This window comes from Prunus persica, chromosome G1 (assembly GCF_000346465.2).
Source record: "Prunus persica cultivar Lovell chromosome G1, Prunus_persica_NCBIv2, whole genome shotgun sequence".
Taxonomy (NCBI): Eukaryota; Viridiplantae; Streptophyta; class Magnoliopsida; order Rosales; family Rosaceae; genus Prunus; species Prunus persica.
The window spans coordinates 33,422,012-33,440,096 of NC_034009.1; the positions used below are offsets into that span (position 1 = coordinate 33,422,012).

The 18,085-nt window shown below is 37.7% G+C and overlaps 2 protein-coding genes across 2 annotated transcripts; one reads left to right on the forward strand and one right to left on the reverse strand.

Moving 5' to 3' along the window:
• On the forward strand, positions 1,632-8,119 carry LOC18791301. Its single transcript, XM_020566966.1, has 3 exons — positions 1,632-2,105; positions 2,566-2,627; positions 4,654-8,119. Exon 3 carries the CDS (start codon positions 4,764-4,766, stop codon positions 7,749-7,751), a length of 2,988 nt encoding a protein of 995 aa, XP_020422555.1. The 5' UTR covers positions 1,632-2,105; positions 2,566-2,627; positions 4,654-4,763; the 3' UTR covers positions 7,752-8,119.
• Positions 10,439-17,817, reverse strand: LOC18793989 (DEAD-box ATP-dependent RNA helicase 28). Its single transcript, XM_007225168.2, has 19 exons — positions 17,400-17,817; positions 17,114-17,296; positions 16,948-17,016; positions 16,681-16,787; positions 16,309-16,387; positions 15,811-15,984; positions 15,564-15,712; positions 15,304-15,399; positions 15,083-15,185; positions 14,820-14,882; positions 14,389-14,450; positions 14,136-14,232; positions 13,832-13,950; positions 13,717-13,759; positions 13,434-13,535; positions 12,773-12,871; positions 12,606-12,689; positions 11,539-11,816; positions 10,439-10,705 (listed from the first exon to the last, which is right to left on the reverse strand). The coding sequence occupies exons 1-19, from the start codon at positions 17,712-17,714 to the stop codon at positions 10,690-10,692; spliced, it is 2,238 nt and encodes a 745-aa protein (XP_007225230.1). The 5' UTR covers positions 17,715-17,817; the 3' UTR covers positions 10,439-10,689.

Here is an 18,085-nt window from a genome sequence, read left to right on the forward strand (position 1 = left end):
CCCAGACCAGTTCAAAACTAAACAAAAACAAAATACATAAGATAACATAAAACAAGGAATTCGGACAGCACCACCCATAACCAATCAACAATGTCCCAAACGCAAGACCAAACCCACTATAGAAGAAATCGTAACCAAAGGTACCAAAGGAAAATGGTGATGACTCAATTGCTGTTGCTGCTACTGTTGTGAAGTTTGTGTATTCATTTAAATGGTTTATTCGGTAATAGGATTGTGCAATTCATTCATTAAGCCCATGTCCAATGTTTCTCATTTGTAAAATAGGTCCTTTTACGATTTAGCTTTCATTCGTGTAAGTAAGCATAACCTAATTTCAAAAACGAAAAATACATAACCTAATTCCACAAAAATTTAATATAAAAAATTGAAATATATAAAGAATAGAGAAGAAGCAAGAAGAAGCATATTGGAGAGAGTATGAGAGAGAGAGAGAGAGAGTGAGAGATAGATACCTGGAGAAGAGTGAAGAAAATAACCTTTGGAGAAGATAGCAGAGAAAAACCCTAGGGAGAAGAAGAAGAAAAGAGCGTTTGATTTTTTTTCGTAGAACGCGTGCTTAGGCGTATAATTAAGCGTGTATTATCTAAACCGGACTGTGTGGATTGTATTAGTTAGTCAGGTAAGGAGAGTATTAAAAGCCCAACCCGTATAAAATAGTCGAGTAATTAAATAATACAAGTTGACACCAAACACCTGACATAGACTATTTACTCCAATCCAGAGTCTAATACGGTGTACCAAACGAGCCCTGAGCTTCTTTATTCTCAAGGATAAGATGCGTATTACTAGTCCAATAAATAATTAAGAGGTATTATAAGATAGTTTGGTAACCATTGGGATTGGGTAAACTGATTGTGATTTTTTGAAGAGGCAATTTATGCCATTTTGGCGAGAGACCTGGTTTATTCACTATCAAATAAATATATGCAGGCAAGTTGTCTATGTCTACTTGTCTAGGGTTTAATTAAAGAAGGGCAAATTAAATAATAATAAAAACAGAAACATTTATCTTTACCGCTCGATAACTGGAAAGAGCTCTCCCACCTTGGGATATGTCAAGCAAGCAATCAACCAGTCCCAATATTGTTGGTTTAGCATGAGAATAAACATGTTCGGTGATGAAGATTCATTGTATATAAACTAGTAAGCCCATTTCATACTTAGCAACTGTAATTTATAAATTACCATCAACCAAAGGCAACTGCGTTTTATTATGACTCCTCAGCGATTTTCACACCAAAACAGAAAACTTCCGATTCCCTAATCTCAATGAACATTTTAACTGAATTTAAATATTAAAAAAAACAATTGGGAAAAAGAAATAAAGATGAGGGAGACTTGTTTGACAATAACTTTGGAAGGATGCATGAAATTTTTCTAAGCATTGAAAATGGAAAACCACCATTTCACAAAAGTCACATGTGTGCACCACACGTGACCCGGAGGGGGGACCGACCGGACCCCATGAAAATGACAAGGATAACCCCGTCTCGTTTTCAGTTTAGACCACGTCCACCCCACTCCTTTTCTTCGGAAGTCATTACATAATTACATTACATGAGAAGCCCCACAAAAGGGCTTGCTGGAATTGACAGTTTTGGTCTCCTCCTTCTTCGGTGCACCCAACCCATCTATCTGCCTATTTTATATTCCCTATTCCCTATACGAACAAACAACAACGTTACCGGTTCATCGGACCAGCTGACTCGCCGGTCCATCCAAATCCATGTCACGCCCCGCGCACGAGCTGCACGTGCAGTTTCCCAGTTCCAATTAAAAGCACCACAAATTACAAAATAAATCAAATTTTACAATTCAGAATTTCTGAAAAAAGAAAAAGAAAAAACTAAGAGGACGAAACGTTGGACTATCTTTCTCTCTCTCTGGTTCGAAAAGAGCTTCTTCACAGAGAACAAACCGAGGGTTTTTGCCAAGAAAGATAGGGAGGAATAGAAACCCTAGGAGCTAGAGAGAGAAAGCCCCAAACACACACACAGGGAAAAGAGAAAGGAGAGTTACAGAGTGGGGGGAGCTTCTCTATTGGAACTGTGTCAAAGCTAGGGTTTTCGAATTCGTTCATGAAGGTAAAGTAGAAGACACTTCTGATTGTAATTTTTGCTATTTATATTTCGCATTATGATGTTGTGTGATTAATTCGATTTCAATTTGGAATTAGCCTTAATTAAGCACATATCTCACAGCATTAATTCTCATAATCCTGATTATAATTTTCCATATCCTCGTATTTCACACCACTTCTCGTTCGGCCGAACCCTGAAAGCGTGGGATTTTGTTTCTCTTGCTTTTACTTCGCTATTTTGGATACTAGGGTTTGGTACTCTCTATACATGGCAATCGCAGCTGTTTGTTTTGTTTGGTTTTTATAACTTCCTTCTGAATAAATCAAAGGAACTCTATGCATAGCGGTTGAGTCTAGGGTTCACTGTCTGGTTACTGAGTGTGGGTAATTGTTTTCCCTACTAATGTTATATGCCTGTAGTTTCTACTTGCGCTTTCAATTTATTGCTTGTTCGGTTGTTTCAGGATTAGAGTACTTTTTATTTGTCGATCCTCATCAAGAAGTTTCTATCTACACCAGGCGGCAGGTATAGATCACTCTCTCTCTCTCGTGTTAAACAAGAGATTTGGAATATGTTATGTTAAACCTTTGTCTCTGCATGATATGTAAGAGATGCTTTTATCATAGGCGTTCTTAAATGGTCATTTATTAATTATCAGCATATTTATATATTTATGTATTCTAAATTTGGCGGTGAAGCAAAATTCTCCCTTCAGTACAACTTTCATTTCATGATTTATTGGACATCATAGTTTCATTTTATCCTGTTGTATGCTTGTATACAACATCATACTTTGAATATTCATATGAATTGTAGTTATTTTTATTGGATGACTCTCTGTGGATTAGTTCTAAGAACACTAGATGTTGTGCATGTGAGATAGCCTATTTTCTCTTCTTTATGCCACGCTTCCTTCCCTAGCAGCAGAAGTTTAAGTCATTTCATATGAGTTTCGTTGAACATTTGAGCTAATTGTTTTTATATGTTTTTAAAGCTCTTTGAAAACCCTCTCATTGATTAATGCATTGTCTGGCTGCTATACCCTTGTGCGGACTGGTGGAATGTACTAGTCTAGCAATAAGTTTTTTTTTTACTAATATTATTTTCAATAAGTTGGCTAATGACAGATTAGTATCTGATTAAGGATTCGTATATGCTGGATGTAAAAAAGTGAATCTTGTATCTGAATTCTGGTATAACCAGATTCAACGGGCAGTAGAAATGTGTCGGGTGTAACATCAATATGGGTATATTGGTCGGGCAGTTCTACTAGATTTTGGGAGTAGAGTTCTGTTCAGAGAGAAGTAGTTATTCTGTGACTGTGGGATAAAATATGTCCCGTAAACAAGAACTGCTAGTATAAAACACGAATTATCTTGTGAAGGATCATTAAAGTTGAAATTTGATTTGTGTTTTTCTTCTTCTTCTCATAATGGGGTGCACAACCCTCTCTCTCTCTCTCTCTCTCTCTCTCTCTCTCTCTCTCTCTCTCTCTCTCTCTCTCTCCCCCTCCCCAATGGTTGTTGTCATCTTATCCCTGCGGTGTTGTAAATAAGCAATGGTGGCAACGTATAATTTGGGGCTTACTTAAATATAGTTCATATTCATACTTTTTCAATGTTTTATTTCGAAATCTTTTATTGGAAAGAATCGTTTAATTTTGAATTATTTGAGGTCATTGAATTCTTGAGTGTTAAATGTACTTAACTAATTGGATTTGTGGGCATTCTGTCTTTCCAATTTAGCAAATTTATATATATTCTACTTTACAAGATCTCATCTGGGTCATATTATCCTTCTTTAGGTAAATATGTTCACATAATTTTTCTGTTATATTGACCCAATGATTGTGTGTTAGTTTATTTAGTTAACATTTATCTAATGCCTTTTATACATTTACTCTTCACCTCTCCGGCAAGTATATGTAGTTCACTTGTTAGATTTTGTAATTGGTCTCAATTCTTATACTTACACAATGAGATGTATGTGTGTATGTACTTGAATTTGTACTTTAGTTCAAATAATCATGTTCTCTTTCTTCACCTAACAAGGATACAAGAATTATAGAATGATTAGTTATGTTTGATTTACGTTTTAATAAGAAAAGAAATGGTTTGAATGACCTTAACATGCCATGAAGTTCTACTATTTTGTTGCATTTATAGGCAATGGGGCTTTATAAATTGGTGTAAATATCATCAAATACTACCATGCCATGATGCACTGACTGCCTGATATCCTAAATATGTTTAATTCTGTGTTGCTGACCATTTGAGGGCAATCATCTCATATTTTTTGTTGCAGTACGTATCAGTAAATTGGTATTAGTTTGTGTAAATGATTTTGTTTATAAGTACTGCTCCTAAATTATAAGTGGATTTAACTTGCTTCTTCATAATTTTATATTCCTTTATTAGAGGTATCATATTGCATTCTTGAAGCTTATGCTTTACGTGTCAATACTAGTTTGATCTTGTTTGTGATTAAGGTAATATCGATTTTATATGTCATATGTTTGATGGTCATAATACTTGTCTTGTTACTTCCGCAGTTCTATTTCACAAATATTGTCATCAAAGCCTACTGCAGTTCTTAATGGAAATTAAAGTTTTGGTGTTCTACATGGACTTCTTCGATTGTAAGCATGTTATGTAAAGCACCATGACACTCGAAGATTTCTTTACTTTAACTGAGATGAAAGATGGGCTCACAGCCCCGTCTCGAGTTGAGGAGCTGGTCAATGTAATGCAGAGTGAGAAAGATTCTATTGCGAATAATGTGGGTGATGCAACCCGGCAGTGGGCTGCTGTTGCTAGCACAATTGCCGCCACGGAGAATAAAGATTGTCTTGATCTTTTTATTCAATTAGATGGACTCTGGTTTGTTGATAGATGGCTTAAAGATGCTCAAAACTTAGGTAATGATACAAATGAGAGCTTTGTAGAAGAGTCAATAACTGCTCTGTTACGGGCACTTGAAAAGCTGCATATAGACAATAAGCGGTCAATATCTTCAGGGATCTGGAGTACCGTGAAGAGTCTTCTTGGCCACAAAAGCACAATGGTTCAGGATCGAGCGAGACTGCTGTTTGATAGCTGGAAGCAGGATGTTGAGAATGCTGAGGTTCTCTGTGTTGATGGGAGTTCTAAGATTTTGGAAGAAGATTCTAAGGCATCTGCTGTAAAAAGTACTTCAGAAGTAGGTACTAACAGAGAAAATCACACATCAGGACCTGCTCGAGATGAATTGTCCCCATTAAGGACTTCAGGCGATCTTCAACTAGAAAGTGCTGATGCTGTACTGAGTAATAAACAGTCCCCAACCCACAAACTTTTAGACAACGCAGACATCAAAGATAGATCTCCAGATCCTTTGGCCTCTGCTGTTGTCGTGGACCCTATTCAAGAAAGTCCTATAAAAGATGAATCCTCTATATGTTCTGTGGGAGGAACTACTTCAATTGGAACTTCTAGTTTTCCAGTAGCAAAGCTGAGCAATGTTGATGGACATTCCGACACTCCAAAATCGAATGAGTTGTCCAAAAATGAAAATCAGGATGAGAAAGTCAACAGTTCTCCACAGAAGTTGGGTGTGACAGACATCTCTTCGGGGCCTGGTCTGGTGGAGCCAGGGGTTGTTTCTTCAGGTGCTGATGGTTCAAATTCCCAGGTCTTTGCTACTGATTCTGCGTTGCAAAAAAGTGTTAATGCCAACCAGGACGATTCTTGTCAAAAATTGACTGCTCTTGCTAACGAAGGGACAGCTGCATCTGATCCAAAGGGTGTGATGGATGATGCAAGAGCAGTAAATCATTGCAATACTACAGTTCAAGATGGTGAATGCTGTTCAAACACTCCAAATGACTTGTCCGGTAATGTTAGCATGTCAGGAAAACTAGAAGATTTAGAGACTTCTTCCAGGATGGCTGACCTGGGAGCTGTTGATGAAGAGATGGAGCATGTCAGCGATGAAAGTGAGGAATTGACAACTGCTGACGATATTGATCATGAGTATGGGATGGTTGACGCTCTAGAAGTTGCTCGACAAGTAGCCCAAGAAGTAGAAAGAGAAGTAGTGGATTATAGAGAACCATACTGCAGTTCATCTTCAGAGAAAATCTCAGAAGGTGGACTCAGACGAGCTGATAGCCCAGACTCTATAAATGGAGAACAGGACTTACCCACTCATGTTTCACCAAAGGAGGCGGCAACTGAGCAAAGTCATTCGGCAGAGGTAAATCCTGAGAGGGAGGGCCACATAGTCAATTCAGAAAATGTGGGCACTATTCCAGAACAATGCACTAATGACATGGAGTCCTCTCAGGTGACTGAAGCAGCTCAAGAACCTGAACTTATCCCCGAAAAAAGCCTTTGTAATTTTTTTGATCTAAATCAAGAAGTGTGCTCTGATGAAATGGATCGCCCGGTAAATCCTGTCTCTACTCCAATTCCTGTTTCAAGGCCAGTAGCAGCTGCTGGTTTACCTGTGGCCCCTTTGCAGTTTGAGGGGGCTATTGGGTGGAAAGGATCTGCTGCTACTAGTGCTTTTCGCCGAGCATCTCCTCGCAGATTTTCAGATGGTGACAAGAATCTTTCTACAGGGGCCACCAGTGATGGCTCAAAGCAGAGACTGGATTGCCTTGACATTGATCTGAATGTGGCTGAGGGTGGAGATGATTTAGGAAAGCAAATTCCAGTGTCATCTGGCCTTCCTTCTGGGGAATCTTCAGTTGAAGTGAGTCAAAATAGATCAGGGAGGCCCAATTTGGATCTAAATCGTATTGATGATGATGGTGATGCCTTACCATCGGATTTAAGGGTGGAAGGACAGTTCTTAAACAATCGGAATGGCCGTCGCAGCCCATCTCCTGCTTCATCGTCATCATCAATGCAGCCTTCTATGAGGAATTTTGATTTGAATGACAGGCCATATTTTCATAATGATTCTACAGATCAAGGACCAGGTAAGTCTTCTCAAACTGCAAATGCATATGGATGGCCTAAACCGGATGCTTCAGTTATTTCTATCATGGGTACTCGAGTGGAGATAAACAGAACTGATGCTCCTCAAACTCTGTCCCTGGCAAATGGCAAGGCTATTGAGACTGCAGCAGATGTTAGCATGGCAAGAACGGGGAATCTTTTGGACATGGGTTCAACGGTCTCTTACACTCACTCTCCTGTTTTTGGGTACAATGGACTGGCAACAGGGCCTACCATGTCGTTCTCCTCAGCCATGTATGGACCTGGTGGCACAATCCCCTACATGGTGGATTCTAGAGGAGCTCCTGTTGTGCCTCAAATAATGGCGTCTCCGTCAGTTGTTCCGCCTCCATTTTCCCAGTCACCGTTCATTATGAACTTGAGTGCGATGGCACAACCAGGTCTAAATGGTGCTGGGCCCTCACGTCCTCCTAGCTTTGATCTGAATTCTGGCTTTATGGTTGAGGGAGGCAATAGGGACTCGGGCCTGAGGCACCTTTTCATTCATGGTCAGGGCGGCAGGTCTATGGAGGATCATTTGAGGAACAACTCACAACCCCCTCCTTCAAGTTCCACCGTTGGTGGGAAAAGGAAGGAACCAGATAGTGGCTGGGAATCATTCCCGTTTAGCTACAGACATCAGCAACAGCAACCACCATGGAGATGAGAAATTTTTAACTGCGGGCGGTCGTCTCTTTGGATCAGTTTCATAAATCCAACTAAGTAGTTTGATACATGCGATCCAGAAGTGGGTGAGCTCATTCGCTTTAGTTGAACTGAATAAAGTTGGAGGAAATTATCAAGGTAACATGATTTATGTGATTAATTGCAGAAGGAAGAATTAGGGTCTTGTTTTTATTTATTGGTTTTTTTTTTCCCTTTTCTTTTTCTTTCTGTGTTTCATAGAAGGCCATTTGCAACATAGGAGGAGACTTTGGTACGTGTAGCTGTAATTTTTCTTCCATGTATATCACAGAAATTATAGGAACAAATTCCTACATTATTTAAGTGTTGATTACGAGGAGGGTCTCTTAATAAGTGAGTTTACCGGAAACAGAAAAAAGTAAGGATTAAATTTAGAATGTTGTTAAACGAATTCTAAAATTAACATAGTACATCTTATTATTAAATTATTTATTAAATTACTAATTTATTCTAATATAAAATAACTAAAAAGGATATATTAATTTGTGAAATAAATGTAATTTTAATAAGTACACTTTACTAACGTTGATTCTCTGCTTGTTTTTTCTCGATTTGCTTGATTTTTCTTTTAAACATGTCACATCATTTAAAAACCATCTAAAACATTGACACCACATTTTTTTCCCTACACTTATCTTCTTCTCCATCTTAGCATTTGGACAGCCGAACTCTTAAAACCAAGCCCAGTAGAACCTCTTCTCCTTTTAGTCACTCTTCTTCTTCAAACGTGTAATTTTTTTCATTTTTCTCATCTTTCAATTCAAGAAATTTCCTATAATATTTGAAGTCCGTCGTAAAAACTTGTTTTCTCCAATTTCCCTCCACAAAAGTTGCCACACAAATCATATTGGGACCTATATCAGCAAGTAAGGCAATGAAAACAGACGGCATAAAATACTGTGTTTTTTGGAAAAAAAAAAAAATTTAAACCCTGAAGCTGCAAAATTGAGTATTTTAATAAGAGTGATTCACTTCCTGAGTATTACTCATTATTTGATTTAGGATCAATATCAAAGAATTCAGTTGAATGTTTTTGTATCATTAGTTAGATTTTGAATATATCAAAAACAATTTGTCCATATTGTAGGGTTAAAAACTTTGAGAATCAAAGTATGGAGAAAAAGGGATTATGGGGAGATGAATGTTTTTTTATTTTTTTTGGACAAAGAGAGTATTATGATGTATCAAGGGTATCTTTGGTAGTTAAATAGGTTGTATTTAGTTCATTTTACATTTTGATTTAAATATTAAGATGCACTCAGTTAATTTTAAAGTTCGTTTAGCAGCACTCTAAATTTATATTTACTCTTGATAGAGTCCTTCCAGCCCTACGCCTCGTCAGCCCAATTTCAGTGGGCTGAAGGCAATTAGCTATGTTTTTGGCCCATTATCCAGTTCCACAGATTAGATATAGGCCCAATATCTGATTTCCGCATATATTAGTATGGAGTCATTCTGTAGTGAGGAATTTATATATAGCCCTTAGGTGAGGTCATTTCTCTTAGAGAGACTTTGGAAAAGTCCAATGAGAGAAATTTTTTAAAAGAAGCCAAAATGAACAAAATTGCCCTTATTTATTTTTGGATTTCTTAAGGAATCCTTTACATTTGCATGTCTTTGGTTTGAAAGTTGAGAGGTTTTTTTATCTTTTTTGAAAAAGCTTTGGTTTTTTCCAAAAGTGAAAGTTTTTTTGTGGCTAAAACCTAAATTTACTTTTCTTATTAATCGTTAAATCAGGCTAATCAAAGGTTAAGAGAAAAAACCTCACCTAAGGGCCAATATAAGGCCCTCACTATAGAATTCTTATATTAGTTTGGCCGGATTGGGGACCTCAATTTCTGTATTTGGGCCGCTATTAAAATTTGGGCATATTTGTGGGCAACCATTTAACTATTTGGGCCAATTATTAGGTTCCCTTTAAAACATTTGGGCCTATTACTAGGCCGCCATTTATATTATTGGGCCTCGCCATTTAAGTATTCGGGTCATATATTGGGTCGCAATTTAAAAACAATTGGGCCTATTATCGGGCCACCATTTATATCATTGGGCCTCATATTGGGCTTCTATTTTGATCATTGGGCCTCTTAGTGGGCAGTCATTTATCTCATGGCCTATATTGGGCCTCTTATTGGGCCAAGTTTTACATCATTGGCCGCTATTTAAGATTGGGCCTTTCTTTGGCTGCTATTGATGAATTTAGGCCTATTATTGGGCTGCCATTTACATATTTGGGCCTAGTATTGGACCGCTATCTAAAACTTCGTAACATTGTTGGGCCGTGATTTTAAAAATTGGGCTTGCTGTGGGCTACTATATTTCGGCTTAGTTTTGGGCTCCCATTAAATTATTTGGGCCTCGTTTTGGGCCGTCATGAATCTCTGTTCCAACATTGGGGGACCACATTGTATATTCAAGCCCATAAACTGGGGACCAACTTTATTTTATGGACTATATCAGGGCCTCATTTCATGTTCTTGCCTTTACCAGGAGAGCATTTTATATAACAGGAGCACTTTACGTCATGAAAGGCGTTATTTGTTTCGGACGAAAGTTCATATTTACAATTTCCAGACCTTTATCCACTATAATATCAATTTCTATTTTAGTTACCTTTTGATTATTACTGTTTTATATTAAAACAAATCATGAATATTAATGTAGATATACGAATAATGCTTAAAAAATTAAACAAATTAACTGTATTAATGCAGATATACATGAGACAGGCAACCAAGCACGATTAAATTACATTAAAAATTCTTTTAGCACAAGCTAGCCAGCTCTTGCTACCATGGTAGTACGGTACCGGTTACGTGCTCAGATGCTCCTCAGTACCCCTTTGAAGAAACCAATCACACTTTGCATGGTATAGGGGATTCATTGCAAGCTTGATGGAGCTACCTCCGCTTGTACCTGAAGAAAGAAATCGAAACAGAGAAGAATTATTACAGAATTCAGATATACATGAATATCATTCATGCGGGGAGGTGATAAATACTTCCCTCCTTACCCATAAGGAGGAACTCCTCCTTACCTTTTGACTGAGGAAGGAAAATTATTATTTTTCAAAAAAGGTTGAGAAAAATCGTTAAGTGAAAAACAAAACAATGGGATTTAAATTATTTTTTTTTTTTTTCTGTTTTGGTGAAACACCTAGGGGTTCAGTAACAGTGGGGAAAAAAACCTCTTTTGACAATTAAAATATAGAGGAAATATCTCACTTTGTGGTTGAGCTACAATAGGAGGTCAGGAGGGAAGTATTGTCCATAAAGGATTGGCTTAATACGTGTCCTCAAGTGTACCATTAAAGTTCCTTTGTTTATGGAAACTAGAAAATACAAACATTTGAGCCACTAGTACCACTACAATTCAATGTTGCATAAAGGACCTTTCATTTATTTTTTCAAAACCTCTACCCTAAAGGACTACAATTCATGCTGCCAGGCTTAACCAAACAAGAGCCTAAATGATTTATTTCCCATCAGGATGAGATGTTCCTGCGAATTTATGTATAGAATTTATGTCCTCGCTCATCTGCCAATCTATATATAGAATTTATGTTCTACATTCAGCTCAGTTTTGGAGTGACTTAACCACAGATCTATTTCTCCAAGACTTTCGTTAGCCGAAATGAGCATCCAAAATTTAACTAAATGTAGAATATATATATATCAAATACAATGCTCAAGAAGGTGCAAATTAAAACCGAAACAAGTATATTAATCACAAGCTAAGGTGATTCATACCTTGACTTGCTCTTAAAAGAATTTTTGGACTTTTTCTTTCCGGCTCCATTGCTTTTTCTGTTCTGCTTCCTTTGACTCATGTCGCTCTGGAACAGGTCCTGCATCTCATCTGTCCTTGACTCAGTTCTTTGCGGAGTACTACTAGACTTCTTGCTAGGCTTCCTCCCAATCTTGCCAGCATCTGTTGCCTTCTTTGCAGCCTTCACAGCTTTTGCCCGTCGGTAAGCCACATCAACAAGTGGCATTCCAGTCTTCTCCTTCTTACTTTTTCCACTACCCTGCAATTTCTTACATAGTGATCACTGTGCGCAACTACACAATATTTTCTATCATAAAAGTTTTTTTTTCTTTTTCCAAATGTTGAGCTTTATGATTACATTAAAACTTAGAGAAAAGCACAACACGTACATAGAGGTACAGTATCTTTGACCATCTTCTAACCTATCTACTTAATATATACAATCATCGAAGTTTTTTTTTAAATGCTGAGCTTTATGAAGAAAACCCCCTACCTGGAGGTGCAATACCACATACAGGAGAATTTTGAAAATCATACTGATGAAATCGAACTGTTATTTAGCCATGGAATGCCTTTTCACAAAGGGAAATGCAAGGGACCAGATCAAGCAAACCCACTTGGCTCTTTCATTAATATAAAAATAAATAATCACTATCTAGAACCTCAGACCTCAAGCATAAAAAGTTTACAAACACCAACTAACCAAATGCTTGTGTTATTTGATAACCTCTCTGTTTATGCATATTATTCCACCATAACAAAACATATATATATACACTATTTAACTAATCATACATATGTATGATCTCACAGACCAATCTTGGTATCCAGGATCCAGGACTGTGTGGCCCTCATGCAGGATCACTCAGGCCAATATAGTAAGACTCAAAACTAAGATGACAAAAAACTGAACACTCTGGCTATTTTAATTTGACCAAAATGTGGACAACACAGGAACGAATGAGAAAGGCGTGTGTGTGTGTGTGTGTGTGTGTGTGTGTGAGAGAGAGAGAGAGAGAGAGAGAGAGAGAGAGAGAGAGAGACATACATCCGACTTTTCATTTTGATTTTCCTCATCTAACATTTCCCTGGCTGCTTCCAATTTCCTTCGCTTCTTTCGGGGCAAATTTTTCTGCTCCACAAACTTACCATGTTACATGCTTAACTTGGATTAATTAAAAAATAGAAGAAAAAAAAAATCCAGGATTATATCACCTCACGCTCCCGCTTCCTCTTTTCTTTCAGTTTCAAGTCTTCAGCTTGTTGGGCACTGATTACCTCAATTCCAGAGTGCTTTTCACTTTCATTGGATGCCTGCCAGCAGGAGAAAAAAATGTTACAGCATCATACCTTTACTTTGTTAAGTAAACACATATTGGAGAAGGGCTTTGACATAAGATTATCTAGCAATATGAGTAGTTTCTTTTCTTTTTTTATTGATAAGAATAATAAATTTGAAGATTAATTTGGTCTTACTACAATTTGAATGACCACTTTTATTTTGGCATTCAAAAGAGAAACAAAAAGTTTAGATATACCCTGTTAAGTTACAGAGTGGGCATAATAAAGTTCTTTATATCGCATACAAATACAATAGGGCCTAGTGACAAATGAACAGGACAGGTGGTAACTGAAAATTGAATTATCAAATCAGAAAACACGGCAGGTAGATAACAGTACAAATGGTTCCCAAGCGGTCATATCGGAAGCATTTGTAATGGTGTTTGCAAATGTGTCTTTCTTATATAACACAAATTTGTAGTCTATAAAACAATCCATGCAAATAACAGGCATCCATGAACCAAATCAACCACATTGTATATGACTGAACAAACGCATGTCAACATAAGACAAAAACAGTGCATCAATAAATCACCTTAGCTGCCTTCATTACAATCCTTTTTTCCTTTTCTGTTACAAACCAGGTTCTTTTGGGGCGCGAATAAATTTCATCTTTGTGTGCAATCATATTCTCTGCCTGCATTAAAGGCCACAAACAATCATAGTAGCAATTATATACGTAGCATCAACCTCCAAACAATGTATTGGTAGCAACATCAAAGTTCCCAAAAGAAGGGCAATGTAAAACCTTCTGATTGTTTATTACGCTCTAAAAAAATATGACAATTATATAGCAAGGGCGGAGTGGTGTTAAATACCTTGTTTGCTTCCATTTCAGCTTTTCTTAGTGCTTGCTCTTCCCTGCATATATTTGGCATCTAATTAGTTCTAGGGAAGACTAAATGGGTAAAAAACTAACGAAACAATAGAAACCTCTCTTCTTGAAAAATTGCGGCCACTTGATCTTCCATCTGCTCAATTATCTGAGACCACTTAGTAATTGATTGTTCTGCCACAATTCGACTCCTCAACTTTGAACCAGCTCTTTTTGCCTATCAAATTGAGTTCCACTGAGTTACAGAAAGGTTACAATAACAATTACATTAAATATGAAAATGTAAATTCCAGAAATCATGATCCTCCTTTAACAAGCAGCAGTAATTGGAAGACTTAGAAAACTTGAGGACGAAGGAAGAAACTCGTCCAAGAACACAATAAGGAAAAACATGACGCTCACAATGGCTTTTAAAAGTGATCGGTCATTGTCTGTCACGAAAGTAACAGCATATCCTTCTCTGCCAGCTCTTGCTGTACGACCCACGCGATGAACATAGCTGCACAAAGAAACAAAAGAGATTGAACTCACAAGGATGCACAAACAAGAATACATGCACAAACAATAAAATGGGACATGCAAGTCAGCAACAGGTGTATGGTAGGACAGGTGAATGCATGAATACATGGCAACTGTTAAGAGTCTCAGTTATTACCTTGTAAGGTCACGAGGACATGCATAGTTTATAACTGTTTGAACACCAATTATGTCAAGTCCCTATAAAATAAAAAACCGATTCATTAATTTCCATAAGGAAGCAAAACTTATGTATTTTACTTGAAAGTCAAGATGAAAGGGGAAGAAGAGACCACACTCCAACAAATTCACCTCTCTCCCACTCCCCACCAAATACACAGATACAAAAAACACAAATAATAAACATATGAAAGACAATAGAGGGATAAATAGATGGGTGGTGGAGTATAATAATAATAATATATTATTATTATTATTAAGGGAATCAATTGCCTGAAAAACTAGGGAAGAAATCGTTACCAAGTTTGGCCACACAGGAATTACTGACTAAGAGACGCACACACCTGGAAATACTAATGTACAGGAAAAAAATTGAGAATTTGTTCTTACACGAGCAGCCACATCAGTTGCAATCAAATAATCAGCTCCCTGCTTCCTGAAAAGTTCCAATGCCTACATAAACAATAAAAGAAAAGAATTTGAAAGATTAATACAGAAAGAAAAAAAAAAGCTCATCTGGAAAGCAAACGTATATCCAACAGGTTTCGACAATTTTCTCTACATTATAATATTATATATCCGAGAATACTTCACTAACACGTTATACAAATAACACAAATAACAAACTGTTCCCCTATGCACAAGTTACTCACATCTAGGCGCTGGACTTGAGTAAGGTTGCCATGAAGCTCAGCAGCTTTAAAGCCAGCTAACCCAAATAATATCTTCAACCTGTGTGCTGCCTGTTTTGTACCACTGCCAAAGAAAATACAAAATTAACAGAAGATATTAGGCGACAAGAGGAAGGGAGTTTAAAAGCAATTGCTTACTATGAAGTATGAAGACAATAGCGATTTACACATATAATACAAACCTGAATATGATCACTCTGGAAGTGAATGTCTTTGAACACAATGCAAGTAGAACTGCCTCCTGATTTACTTCACGCATTCGTCGTATTCTAACCACCCTACATGACAGTCAAAATGATGCAGACAAAAATATGACATAACTCATACACAAACATGTTTTTCAACATACATGTACTCATGACTGAATTATAGGGTCAAATGTGCAACAGTTAAAAAAAATATTGATTGGAGCAAATTGGAATATTGAGTATAAATGAATTACTCCTCAGTTAGTGTCACTGGACGTTTCGCAGAAGGGTCAGCTGAGAGGCGTACTGGTTTGGTCAGAGAAAGTTTGACAAGTTCATCAACTTCTTCAGTCATCGTAGCTGAAAATAGCATGGTTTGTCTCCTTTTGGGGCATACACGAATCTGCATATACACTAATGATTAGAAATTGTTTAATAATTTAAAAAAATTGTAAGACAAAACAGCACATTCTGCTTTTTAAGAAAGGGGAAAGGGGATACCAGCTCACGAATCTCAGCACTAAATCCAACCTCCAAAAGGCGATCTGCCTCATCAAGAATTAGAACAGCGAGATCTTCCAAATCCACAGACATAGAATTACGTAAATGATCTATAATGCGTCCAGGAGTAGCCACAACGATATCTGGCATTGATCTCAAGGCCGCCTCTTGTGCCTGATAAAACATGGAATTACTTCGATATTTTTGTGAAAGGAAAAAAAAAACAGATGAGCTAAAGAGCAATTAAAAAAACATTTCGTGGGCAAGCATTATGTAATGATCCCCATGGGCAGATGCACTTCATGTGGATCATCATTTCATTCACTTTCACATAATATGTTAACTTTTTCCATTCAGAGGTACGATGTAGTTTTTGTGCTTGCTACAAGGTCCTCATATTTGAGTACAAATATTTGACCTAATTCAGTTGATGCAAGCAATCCAACCTCAAACCAGGAATCTGACGATTAAGCATTAAGAAATGAATGCAAATCAAACCTTTAATGATAACCCTCCAACAACCAGGCAACATCTGATATCGGTAAACTGGGCAAGTTTCTCAATCATACTATGAACCCTGAAACCATGACCAGAAATTAGATCGAAACTAACAAGGCAAGACCAAAGGAGAAAAATTATATGATGTTTTACAAAGGGAACTCCTCAAAAAGCAAGCAATCTTGTCAGAACAACCAATATAAGACAAAATACGATATTATAGTAAGTATTAGATTGACTAGCTCATACTTAAGTTTCAACCAATTTGTCAACCAATTCCATTTACAATGTAATCCACTCTAAATAGGAGAAAAGGTGGATAAATATGTATAACGTTTTAATACAATAACCAAGGACAGAAATAACACATACTGAACTGCCAGTTCTCTGGCTGGGGTCAGAACAAGGACTCTTATAGCTGGTACCCGCTTCGGGCGAAACAATAGTCTCTCCAGAGTAGGTAAGGCAAAGGCAGCGGTCTGTGAAAATATTCCAGGAACAAAAGCGTTAACAGATTGAGATGAAATAGGAAGATCAGTCATTGCATGAACTAAGACAATTTTGTCACAACTACCGCGACTAACACAATCCCTAACCCTAACTGTAATGGTTACTTTACTGAAAGGAGAACTGGTTTACCTTCCCAGAACCAGTAATTGCACTCCCACATATATCACGCCCGGTCAGAGCTAATGGTATGCACGCTGCCTACATACAAAACCCAATAATTCAGTAAACTCAGACGATGTGTATGAAATTACGAAAGTAACAAGTAATGAATTGTTAGCGGAATAGGATTGGAGACCTGAATTGGAGTCGGCTTGGTATAGCCCAACTTCTCACACGCCCGAAGCAAAGGACGTGACAAATTGAGCTCCATAAACGAATTTGCATTAAACGACGCTCCGTCTGAGGGAGAGAAAAATGACTTACTGTCACTGACATTAGTGGCATCATCGCCTTCATCATCTTCTGGCTTATAATCTTCCTAAATAACCAACACCAAACAAGATTCATTTCAAAAACTTTATATAATTGAATTTATTGAAAGAGTTTCAGTAATCAAAAGAAATAGAAGTGTTAGTTGGTACCTGTTTGTCGGACTCGGATCCGGAGCTAGTACCATCGTCGGAAATGGGGTCTGAGATTGGGACGGATCGTTGTTGCAGGGCTTTGGAGATCTTGAAATCGACGGAGGTGGTGCTTCGACGAGCATGTTCTTCGGCGACTGTTTCGGAGTACGCAGCAAAGTCCCATGGGGATTGAGAATGGCGAGGTCGCGAGGGTTTTACACCTTCTTGTTGTTCATCTTCTTCTTCCTCCTGTTGTTCTTCTTGCTGTTCTTCTTCTTCGGCATCGGAATATTCTTCGTCGCTTGGGGGCTCGAATACGAAACTCGGAGCCATTGCAATGGAGAACTAATGCGGGGTCAGGGATGAGTTGAGGTTTAGGGTTTATGGATATTGGCTTAGGGTTTTAGAGAAGGCGGGCAATACAATCCAAACGACGACGTGGTGAACTGGAAGCAAGAATTTTTGTAGTAGGTGTGGCTATATCTCTTAATCGTTGGATCAAATTTGTTAATCTAATCTAGCGATTAAGAAATATGACCTCATCTAAAGGCCATATAAGGCTCTCGCTATAGAATGACTCGGAGTGGAAGGTGCTTGCTTTTTAGCTTTGTTAATGGCTCATACCATCACTGTGAGTCGAGCCTATTAGAAAACGCCACGTGACCATAGTTGGGCTAGGTTACCTTTAATACCGACCCGATCAA

Bases quoted from the DNA above. Each gene is read 5' to 3' on its own strand.
- LOC18791301 (XM_020566966.1), top strand. From the start codon at position 4,764: ATGACACTCGAAGATTTCTTTACTTTAACTGAGATGAAAGATGGGCTC.
- LOC18793989 (XM_007225168.2), bottom strand. From the start codon at position 17,714: ATGGCTCCGAGTTTCGTATTCGAGCCCCCAAGCGACGAAGAATATTCC. The intron at 15,186-15,303 runs GTTTGTATTATA...TTTCTTTGGCAG, and splicing joins TCCAGAGTGATCATATTCAG to TGGTACAAAACAGGCAGCAC. The intron at 13,536-13,716 runs GTATTTAACACC...CCTTTAATGCAG, and splicing joins CTGAAATGGAAGCAAACAAG to GCAGAGAATATGATTGCACA.